Here is a 12113-nt window from a genome sequence, read left to right on the forward strand (position 1 = left end):
TTAAAGCGAGAGTTAGGTGTATTTATAATTCTTAACAAATTGAAACATATTGCTTTAATATGTTCTACACTCTTTTTTCTAATTTCAAGGAAACCCTTTGATAGGTTTAAATGAACTTTTTTAAATTTCCCTCAAAGTAAATCTTTTTTTAATAAAAAAAAAAATTAAAATTTTTCACAAGAATCTTCAGAAAATTCTGTTTCTAATCTTTTCAGACGTGCGAAGCGTTCTGATCTTTACGAATTATTCAAATTTTTTCTGATTTTCTTTTAAATTTGATAAAATTAAAAATATTGCCTTAAAATGTTCCAGAATCTTCCTTGAAAATTTTTGAAATCGTTCGAAATATGTTGAAATCTTTTTAAATAATGCCTTAATATTAATTTTTCATTATAAAACATTATTTTAATTATTCCTAGGAACCTACTATAAAAGATTTTTTTGTTCATGTTAGTGAATCCTTACAAAATTCTTAACAAATTTTTACACGTTTTAATTTTCTTGGAATCGATTCTAAATTTCTGATTATCTCTTAAACTTACTCTAATTTGAAAGCGCATTTTTTCAAACAATTAAATTTCAAAAAGTTTGTGCAACAAAATTGTGCAAGAAGTCTTAATTGTTCAACCTTTTTAAAATTTTTAAGAAATAATTCAAATTTTGTGTGATATTTTTTCAATTTTCTCTCAGAATCCATTCAATTCCATTTTTATTTAAAAATTTATCTTTTTAATTGAAAATCCGACTATATGGTAAAAATTGAACTATTCTGTTGTAAATTCGATTGTTTTTTTTTTGTTTTTTTTTTGTTCAAAATATTATTTAGTTGAAAATTCATTTCTTCCATCCTAAATTAAACTATTTTGCGGAAAATTAAATTTTTTATCTAAAAATGTAAGTATTCCATTTTTGCTTAAATAATTTTTTTTTGGTTTTGATATTCATTTTTAAAGTTGAATATTTAACAATTTTCTTGAAATTTTTTACAAAAAATATTTTTTTCAGTTTAAAGTTCGTCCTTTTTAATAGAACATTCTTTTTCTTTTTTAATACTTGATTCTTTATTGAAAATTTAACTGTTTTGTTGAAAATTCGATTTAAAAAAAATTTTTTTTCAACTGAAAATTTGACAGTTCTGTTGAAAAATTTTTGTTTTGCTTTAAAATTTGACCTTTTTGAGTTAAAAATTCATCTTTTTTGGTAGAAAATTATTCTTCTTGTTTAAACTTTAATCCATTTTAATTACGAATTCATTTCTTTGGTTAAAAATGCATTTTTAGTTCAAAATTCTTTTCTTTTGATAAAAAATGGTTGAAAGTTCATGCATTTGTTCGGAAATTAAACTATTTCGCTGCAAATTGTTTGGTTGCAAATTTGTTTTTTTAACTAATAATGTAACCGGTCTTCGTTGAAAAATTATTTATTTTGCTAAAAAAAATAGTTTTTTCTTGTTGTTTTAAAGTTGATCTTTCAAATTTTGAAGTATTGTTTTCGGTAGGAAATTATTGGTTTGCAAGTTAAATTTTTTTTTTCAAATTCAATTTTTTAATTAAAAATTTAAATATTCTGTTGAAATTTTGATTTTTTGATGTAAATAATTATTTTTCAACTGAAAATTTCACAATTCAATTTTTCGTCTAAACATTATCTTTTTAGTTGAAAATTCAGTTTAGTTTTGAATTAATTTCTGTGATGAAAATTTCACTATTTTGTTGTCGATTCGACTGTTTTTATTTATTCAAAATTAATTTTTTGAAATGGAAATTTAACAGTTCCATTTTTGGTTAAAAATTAATCTTTATTGCTTGAAAATTAACTTCTTTCGTTGAAAATTCTATTTTTTATCCGACATTTTAACTTGTTCATTTTTGCTCCAATACTTATTGTTTTATTTAAAAATTTGTTTCTAATGATGAAAATTGAAGAATTTTGATGACATTTTTTTTTTCTTGAAAAATGATCCTTTTAGTTATAAATGTATCTACTTTGGAGGCGAATTATTCTTCTTCTTTGAAAATTCATCTGTTTTAGGTAAAAATTCATTTCTTTGAAAATTCGAATTTTTTTGTTCTTAAAAATTTTTAACATTTTAAACCCAGAAATCTTGTCTCCTATATCTATTTACATGAATTAAATTTTATTTTCCTCTCCGCAATAAGTGTAATGATTCTAAGGTAAGCCGGGATTTCAAAACGAGAATAAGTTTGAGGAGCAGCTAGATCGTCATTCGTGAAGTCGGGAGAGTTCGGGTTTCTGCTCGCGCATTTTCGGCTTTATACGAGGCTGGCCTAAGCAGCATGTAGCAGGGCCGACTCACCGACACGCTACGTTTGAATATGTTTCTCCCAGATGGAAGAATGGTGGGGGCCGAAAAATCGTACGTTCTGGAGACATTGTCTGGAGAATATACACGGGTGTGGGTCAAACGGCTCTACAGCTTAAGTACCAGGGGGGAGCTTCACCCCCTCCCCCAACCACATTACAACTAACCATGTAAGATTAAAAATCCTTAAATAAAGTTTCTGAAAATTGCAGATAAAATTTTTGCTGAAATTTGTAACTTTTCATGACGTGCAGATTGCAAAATAAGGTGTTTTTATGATTTCTTTGAAATACGGAATTATTTTTGGTAAAAAAGTAATTGCAACGGTTATGACTGGTAATTTGGCAACACATTTTAAATCGAAAGCATTTCAGAAAACACATGTGTGACATAAAGTCCAAGATTTAATATTTAATTTTTTTAATTGTACAATTTGCATGTGAACATTTTTGAATTGTTTTCATGACTGTAATCAGCCAGGTACTGGAAAGAGAAACTGGAACATGATTATGCAAAATAAGTTAAAAACCTATGCAACCATTTCAATTTTCACATATGAAATTATGCGAATTTGGTTTTAAGATTCCTTGGATGTGAAATAATAATTATTTCAAAATTATCAATTTTGAAAGCTTCGAGATTATAAATTTCACTATGGCACATTTAAAATCATTCAGAGAGGAAAGCCTGAAGAATTTGTTGTTTTTCTCAGTTTTCCATTTCGAATTATGATAATCAAATGCAACGTACAATTTGTATTGAAATTGTTAATGCTTCAATCAATAAAGCCAGAAAATAATTTTTTTAACATCTTTGCAGCCATTGGTTTAGAGATTGTCTAATTTTGATGGATAATACATGGTACATTATATAATCTGTAATGTTTTATTATAACATACTATCCAATTTCAATGACCTTAGAATAAAACTTATTTAAAGTATGCCTTTTAATTTAGAATTGTACAAAATTTAATTTTTGAACCTAAAATATTTAAATTGTGAATCTTGAATTTTCAGCTTTAAGCAAATAAGATATAAAATGGTCCCATGTGGAATTATTCAATTTAAAATTCATTTTTATATAGGTAATTCTAATTTAAAAACTTTTGCAGGTTAAAAAACTTGAGTTAAAATACATAAAATGCAACAGTCCGAATTTTATGGTATAAAATTAATTATTTTCAAAATTAAAATCTTTCAAATATATGTAATTATTTGGCGAAAAAATTAAAATGCTGAAAGTTTAAAATTTAATTTTAATACTGAAGGGTATTGAGTACTACATAAATTGGAAAACATCCAGTGTTGCTTCTTTGTAATATTTTATGAAATTCTTCATTTGGTCTTCAACTAAGGGAATGTCTATTAATTAAGGGTTAATAATTTTTTATTTTGACTCTCTCGTTGTGTGAAAAGTTTTTCACTTATTTATAGAAGTTCTATTTTCTTAATTAATGTATGCTTCTTAATCAGTGGTTATTTCTTCCTATGGTGTATCTTATTTTAGATATAGTTAAGTAAATTGTGCATTACGAAATGGTCAATTTTCCAGACTAATGACGCTCTTGGTAGCACGTTCAACTGGATTTACTTTATACCTTTGATCGTCATCGGATCCTTCTTCATGCTGAATTTAGTTCTTGGTGTATTAAGCGGGTAAGTTTCTTCTCTTTTATTTCTTGTAATCTTGTTCTTTTGTGTCTCCTCACAATTGCAACCCATGGTGAAAGAATAATGAGGGCTTATTATGGAGAACGTTTTTTTTTTTGTTTTTTTAAGGGAATTTGTCAATGCAAGTAAAGTCAATGGGCTTTTAGACATTTTTTAATTTTAATAGGGAGTTTTCTAACGAAAGAACGCGCGTCGAAAGGCGAGCTGCATATCAGAAACAGAAAAGAAAACATCTCTTCACGACTGCATTCAGTTCCTATTTAAAGTGGATTACTCAAGCAGGTTTAGATCTTTTTTCAACCCCTTTAAAATTCTGCCAATAGCATTTCACAAAGCTGGGCAGTTTGATAATTTTTTCAATTAAAATATTGGAGTCAATATTTTTAATTATAAATTTTAAAAGGAATTTATACCCCATCTCTCTCATTTTTAATCTTCTCCTGCGATATTTATTTCCTAATTTTTTATCGATTGAAAAATTTATTAATAAATTATAGTTTCAATCAGTGCAGTGATTGAATAAATATTTAAGTTTGTTATTTTTATGCGAGGCTTAGTGTATTATCAAATAATAAATCACCTTGCCTAATTTGCTTTTAAAAAATTTTCTTTTATCAAGTAACAAAGTTTTAATGATATCATTAGGTCAGAACTTGGGAACTCAATGTACATGAATTTTCGAAGTTTAAAGTTTCCTTTGCTTTATAATCTGTAATACATTTTTTGGCAAACATTTTTGGCAAAGTCTAAATATTTTTTTATAAAGTTGCACCCATTATAAATTTACTTGAAAGGAAAACGATCTGTCATTGCTCTTATTTTATTTTATACTAAGAATCGATTTTTCTCGGAGCAATTGCAAATAAGAATATCATATAAGCTTAGGATTTGAAAGACTAAACAGAGAGCCTAGATCTCTTAAAGTTGCAAATTCCTATTACTGATCTTACCGACTTCTAATAAAACATTCACGCGTCCTCGTCAATGCGAAATTCATAATGTTCCAGATAGATGTAGACATTCATTATTATGGTATGTTATCAATAATTTATTTATCCCGTTTATGTGTAAATGTTAAATTTTAACAATCTCATTATAATCTTACACTTATCTATATACATATTTAAAGAATTATTGTTCATACAACATAATAGGTAAGTTTAGGTAAAAGGAATTTTCCACTAAGAAGTGACTTACCCTATCTTCTTATGTATACAAACAAGACGTCATGACTTCATGATCAATAATGTTCATGTTTGATCAAACAAAAATGCCCGGCTTTGATTTTAAAGTCAGACCTTTCCCCAACTAGTAGAGATGTAAAGCTAGAATGCTAATAGAAATTAAGCTAAAATGTACTTGAGGGTTTATACAAGCTTTTTCAAGGGCGTTAATCTGGTATCCAGTGCTTTGTCGCCTTTAATTACGCTATCATCATTTTTTGTAACGCTTGTAGAGAGTTTGCAAAGGAGAGAGAGAAGGTGGAGAATCGTCAAACATTTCTAAAGTTACGAAGGCAGCAGCAACTAGAACGTGAACTGAATGGATACGTCGAGTGGATCTGTAAAGCAGGTTAGAGAAGGCGCTCGAAAGTTCTGCTTGATTAATGTTCCCTTATTTCTGCCTCAGCCTAACATTGTCTTACTTGGTTCATAGTATATCTCTCTCAAACAATAGCAATCAATTTTAAATTTCGCAACTTTGTTTTATAAAAATGCAGGGCAGTTTGCGTTAGAGACAATTCAATATTCCTGTTATTGATGTTTGTCGGCATTCGAGAACTTTCAGTTATGTGCGTGGCTGCTAATTGTAAAATGCTGTTCTAGATTTAGTACAGAAGTGAACCAACGAAAGTTTCAAAATGTCGGAAAGAAACCATGATTGAATGATATTACTACTAGCTTATTCTCTCAATTAATTGAAATTACGGGTTTCGTACATCTAACATAATACACGGAAGAGTAGAGAATTTTTTTACTTGTTTGAGAGATACTAAGATAGACACGCAATTTCTCAAACTATAATTCACGGAGAGATATTTGAGTGTTTAAAAATTAATGGAACGTTTAACATTTTTCAGAGGAAGTTATTCTTGCGGAGGAGAGAACAACAGAAGAAGAAAAAATGCATATAATAGAAGGTAAGTATTGTACTGAGGGCGACCTATTACTTACATTTTTTCACGTTCCCTTTCTTGTCTTTTAACCATGAAGTGATAGTAAGGAGACCAATTTGTGTTGCGAAAACGTGCTAACTTTTTTAGCAATAATTGGTTGGGGGTAGGGGTAGCATACGAGAGAGCGAGATCGTGCGTGTGACGTCTCGCTCTCTCATATGCGTTATGGCTCCCAAAAACTTGCCGCACTTTAGCATTTATTAAGAGTTGGTTTTCCTTACTATTACTCTATGATTTTAACCTTTCAGCGAGGAGAAGAAACGCCGCGAAAAGAAAAAAGCTTAAAAATCTTGGGAAGAGCAAAAGCACCGACACGGAAGAAGAGGAGGGTGAGGACGACCCAGAAGATGGTGAGTAGTATTTGTGCCAATCTCCTATCTTCCACTCAGGGAATATTCGTTCTTTTCATCGCGAACAATGCAAAATCACAGATACATTATTAACTTTGTAACGTAAATTATTCCTTTAACAGCTAAGGATTTAGCTAAAAACGACCGAAGGAATTTAGAAAGATCCCTGGATCAACGAAAGTGAATTTCTTTGACCATTTACCATTTATCAGGAATAATATAATTATAGTCGATGCACATTCAAGTGTAACTAGAATAGAAACATTAAGAATAGGTGTCTGAAGGAATGATCAGATCTGTACCAGATCATCACAGGAGCGTTGAAATAAAATGGCGACAATCTAATTGGGTGCAGTGAAAGTTCAAATTTACTTGAGACATTTAAACCATTTAAAATGCTTGCCAATGATTATATAAAATAGATGTTGTGTCGATGTAATAATAATTTACAGGTGTTTTGAATTTAGTAGGTAATTAAAGTGAAATATCAACAAATGCGAGGAAAACAACGAACTTGATCTCCAGATAAAGTTTGGAGCTTTTTAAAACATGATTATCTGAGATGAATTTTTATTTCTTATAACTGCATAGAAATATAGACGTTTTTACATGTAGGAGATAACGCATTTTAATTTTCTGAATGTTATCAGATTTACAGGCTTTACAGTCATTTCCTTATTTTTCTCCCTTTTCAAAATAATTCTCCTTCTTCAATACTTTTTCCAAAAAACGTCCAGATAAAATTAGTATATAGCGCTACTGAGGAGATGCATTCGCGCACATTTCGCCTGCGAAGAATCCAGTAAAATTGCCTAAGTGTTCTAAGGGTAAGCTGAGTGGCCCTGTGAAGACAACGACGATGACAATCTTCGATCACAAGCTTGGTCGAGATGCAATCTGACGGTAAAAGCCATGGCTGTTTCTCATCAAATGAAAGGAAAGAATTACTTATACGTCCGTCAATTCAGAAGTTTGCCATCCATAAATGGATGGAACTTCAAGAGACAACTCCGCTTTGAAACATTATCCTTCTTCTTCAAGGCTGCAATTTCCTCTGAAAATACACGATGCTGTTCATGTTGAATCAAGCTCAGACGAGCTTGATGAACTTCAGAAGCAGTGATCTAAGGTGAGGTTACCTTGAAAAGATGTCTCATGGCCTTGTAGAATTGAAAGTATAAAGCGGTAATTCGAAGAAGAGGACCCAATGATGAATATCGATGAAACAGGTACCAGTGGGTTTTCTTCGAAACAACAAGGTTGACGTCATTCGTTGCTCCATATCTTATGAACCGTCTAGAGATTCCAATGGACTAGGTGGCCATTCTTTTGAATTAGGTAGCCATTTTGGTCCATTCCACTAGAGGGAGAAAGATGATAATCCGAGAGCAGACAGTTCGCGCGATGCACAATCAGCTGGGTTGTCTTTACCCAGAACATTATGCCAATTGCCGATGGAATAATGGTATGAATCTCCGATAATCGATTTGCGATGTAAGTCTTACGACGCGAAGGTGAATCAGCTAATCACACCAGAACAATTTTTGAATCCAACCACATGTGGAGCGGAAAATGAAAGAAGGAGCCAGAAGGACTGCAGCGCACAGTTTAGGACGAGGAAGCAAGATCGTATTTACGGTTGCTCCCTTTGTTTTGGATGCGATAAGAATACCTCAACAGTCTTCAGTGTTCTGAACTGATTTAGCGTAAACAAGAGGTGTATAAACCCGCTCTGAAGCATCTCCAAAGTCATACATTTCACATGAGAAAACTGAAGCTCGCAATCCCATCGATCGATAAATTCGATCTATAAAAGATATTTTAGATCTTCGTAGTATCTTTTCTAGCGTTGAGAAAGATCGTCAGGAAGCGGATCATCCCAAGAAATTTTTAGCTACCACCGTCCATGAAGAATGATATTTGTGACCACAATTACAGATGATAACCATCCAAGTGGATCAAACAGTTTTGCAGATCGACTGGCAACGAAACATTTAGTAATGTTATCCACTTTCTAAGTTAAAAACCGCCCGCCTTGAAGAGCTCAAGCAATCGATCCTGAAATTTCGTGGATACTCTGAATTGCCATTCTCTGATTAGACATCGCTGACGTTAACACTATGCTTTCTGACTTCAGCAGCTAGAGGAAGCTAATGACCCTTATCAATTCCAAGCTGCTGCACGTTACGAACGGCCAAATATGGTAAGCATGTCAGACCATAAGTGACACTTGTAAGTCGATCAATCTGAATAGGCTCGGCAGGAGTCGTGCGCCATAGAATTCGCTGTAGATTGTGGTCACCTTCATGGATAGGAACTTGTCGGTAAATGTTCTCGACATCTGCTGAGAATACAATCGGATGTCGACACCGTCGAAGCAGGACATCCGAAATGTTCAGTTGCAATTTAGATCCCGCATGTAAGCAATCATTTAATGGTACTCCTTGACTTGAGTATCGAGAACCGTTGAAAACCACTCGAAGCTTGGTTGTAAGACTTGAATCTAGCCACACCCCATGACGTGGAAAAAAGAATGACCTTAAATCCATTTTTGGATCAGAATATTCACTGAACTCGAAAATCCCTCTTGAAACGTTGTTCACTGTGAAGTAACAACCTACAAGCTGAATATTATGAATCTCCTAGCTTTGCAACATCACTTCTTGTTGAAAGACGCACGAACTATCTTCATTCTCTTGTTCTAGAATGATTCTATAAGAAATGCTGTTTACAAGCTTCCTCTTTTTGAGTCCTAAGATGTTTCGGCGGGACTACTTCATTATGTTTCCAAAATTTTTGTAGTTAAAAATACAGTGCATCAACTCTCCAGCAGTGAAACGTGCTAAATGATGAATTATGAAATGGAAACTCCTCTCCCTGTGAACCACACAGTATCTAGCCCAGAATAGTTTTCTGAGCAGCAGGAACAGAAAGATGACCATTTCGAAGGCCTGGCTCAATTCAAATTGAATACATGGCAACACCTAAAATTATATTATTTAAATAATGTCCATAGAATTTTGGATCTCTCAACTGAAGGTCTATAGGGTGGGGCCAATCGTTGATTCGAAACTTAATTTTTTGACGTGGTGCCACCAATTTTGAACGAATAAGAGCCTTAAGGCAGCTGCTATCGTTTCGCAAGCGATTCCGATATAATTGAGAACTCAGAACCCTGATCAATAAATGCTCGATCATAGAGAGTTTTACTGGACGGCGCAATCACAAAAACTCAATAAGACCGACGTTTTTTCATGCGAAGAAAAATGCATGACTGAAACTGCATGAGATCTAGCCTGCAAAGCTAAAACAGTGGATGAACTTGGAACATGTTGAGTGGGAGCAGACAGTGATTCATGAATAATTGTGTGATGCTTAAGTTAAAACATCTGACACGCATTCTTTGAAGCGCAGTTTTCAAGGAGTGGGACCCCAGGCAATTACTGCGTAATCGTTTTTAATTTATGGTTTCCTTCCTTTGTGCAACGGTTTGAAATCAAAACTGTGAACATAACATCAAAAAATATTTTTCTTTGCACATGAAACATTCTCTATCCTGAGGCGATTTTCTTGGTTGTTTTCCGTGACTTCATTGACATTAGTAGTCATTGATTGCAATAATTTATGTTGCCTCCCAAACTTTCGTTTCTGAGGTTGACACTTTGTTGCTGATTGCAATGTTGTTTGCTTGCAGTAGCCTGTTGGTGATTCAACAGCTTCCAACGCACGAAGATCATTTTTAAGGAACGTTACAAGTTCCTCAAGTGTCCTTGGTTCTTTTTATCTGTCAATTGATGTTTTCCAATCCCGAAGAGATGTGAAGGTCGAACCGTACGACAGTGGGATACACAAGAATTGATAACCATTCGCTTGCCGGTTTATTTAAGGAGTCCAGTGTCTCTACATAATCAATAGTTGAATTATAAAATTTTCGCAACGCGCTTGCTGATTCTATTTTCAGTGGCTGAAGTGAGAATAAACCGAATGAATGAAAATGTACTAAGACACGTTTGTTTTCATATCTATTTTGCAATAATTTTCAACAGCGTGCATAATTCTCATTTGTTACCGAAATGTGACGAACGAGTTGCGCTGCTTCACCTGAAAGATTTGTCTTTAAATAATGAAGCATTTCTACGGAAGTCAGTGCCGCATTTGAGTGAACAATCGAGTTAAAAAGGTCAGCGACATTGGATCACTCCGTTTAAACGCCCGAGAATTTCGGTAATTCTATTTTTGGTATGGAAGGCGATGATGAGTACATCGGCGCGACAGAGACGTTAAAAGTAAAATATTCATTTTATTTTGATCGCAGTATTTTATTAATTCCAGATGCTGCTGTACGAACCGCGTCCAGTTCTTCTCTAATGCGTCCATTCGCGACAGCAAAGAACCCTTTGTTGCTCCCTTATATGATACCACTTTTGTAAACGAATTTTGCATTCGAGTGCACAGCTCCGTTTGTTCAAAAAAGAAGTTGTCGAACGACATTTGTAACAAAAGGCGTAAAGTAAAAGAATGTGATTAAACCGCAAAAGACAAATTTATTATTAATTGTCTTTTTGATTAATCAAATTTGTTCGCCTTAAAATAATTTGCTGATTTGCAACGAACATGAACTGCAATCAATACATTCGCGCGTAAACTTGCGAGCCCGAATGGATATTAAAGTTGTATTCAAAAAATCCATTCATATTCTAAAACTTTCTTCGATAGGGATTTTCCAATCAACTTTCTTTGTAATTATTTGTTCAGCCTTGTCACCTGACAATGTTTATAGTATTGCTTGTGTTTGATTCACAGACGTTGACTGGAATCCTACAAACAATAAACTATTTAGGATGCTTGCAGTTATTATAGGAAAAACAACTGCTATTACACATTTTTTACGAAGTCACTAAGTTCAACTTGAACTTTTGCACAAAATATTGTCACAACTGCACTTATTGCACCAAAGACACTGCCACAGACTATCACACGACAATTAATTGACTCAAAAAGAAATATCCGTCTCGCAGGACAAACCTTGTGACTGAAATTAAATTAATGGACTGTATTTGAAAGTTTTGACACTTTCTGAGAGATAATACTTCACTACGTTAAACAAGAAAATAATTCACCATCATTTTTTTTAACAAGGCTGATGCTCAAAAGCGCGGTCATTTAAATCATTAAAATAAACAAAATATACAGGTGTTTAAGTGACTAATCTAGCTGTCAGCAACAGGCGAACTGGTATCACTGCTAGTCGAAAATTGGAAAACGACAGCGAGAGTGTGTAAATCTGTGAGTGTGCATGTATGAGTTATTGAAACAAGACTTGAACGTTTAAATAAGAAGATAATAACCAAAGACCTGGTTAAAGAAATCAATATTTTGACGACGAAGCTGATTAAAAAATTGTCCAGCAAATGAAATTATAAATACATAAAACATAATCAAATTAATAAAAACAAGTAAAATTGCATGTACTAGGCAGTCTGATAAGTCTCTGAAAAATGAAACACGGAGACGTTTTTTTGGCCAAAGTCGGTTTTATTTTCCAACATACTCTCCTTTTAGGTCGATACAGCGAGTCCAACGATTTTCTAAC

At 32.8% G+C, this 12113-nt stretch overlaps 1 protein-coding gene across 1 annotated transcript in view; it reads left to right on the forward strand.

Annotated features, from left to right (window-relative positions):
* Positions 1–12113, forward strand: part of LOC117180362 (voltage-dependent calcium channel type A subunit alpha-1) — a 617877-nt gene that overhangs the window by 134832 nt on the left and 470932 nt on the right. Inside the window, exons 6-9 of the mRNA XM_033372824.1 lie at positions 3876–3979; positions 5451–5566; positions 6075–6134; positions 6419–6520. Coding sequence (XP_033228715.1) covers positions 3876–3979; positions 5451–5566; positions 6075–6134; positions 6419–6520 — 382 coding nt within the window. The remainder of the gene's footprint in view (positions 1–3875; positions 3980–5450; positions 5567–6074; positions 6135–6418; positions 6521–12113) is intronic.

The sequence above is a fragment of the Belonocnema kinseyi genome, chromosome 9, assembly GCF_010883055.1.
Source record: "Belonocnema kinseyi isolate 2016_QV_RU_SX_M_011 chromosome 9, B_treatae_v1, whole genome shotgun sequence".
Classification (NCBI taxonomy): Eukaryota; Metazoa; Arthropoda; class Insecta; order Hymenoptera; family Cynipidae; genus Belonocnema; species Belonocnema kinseyi.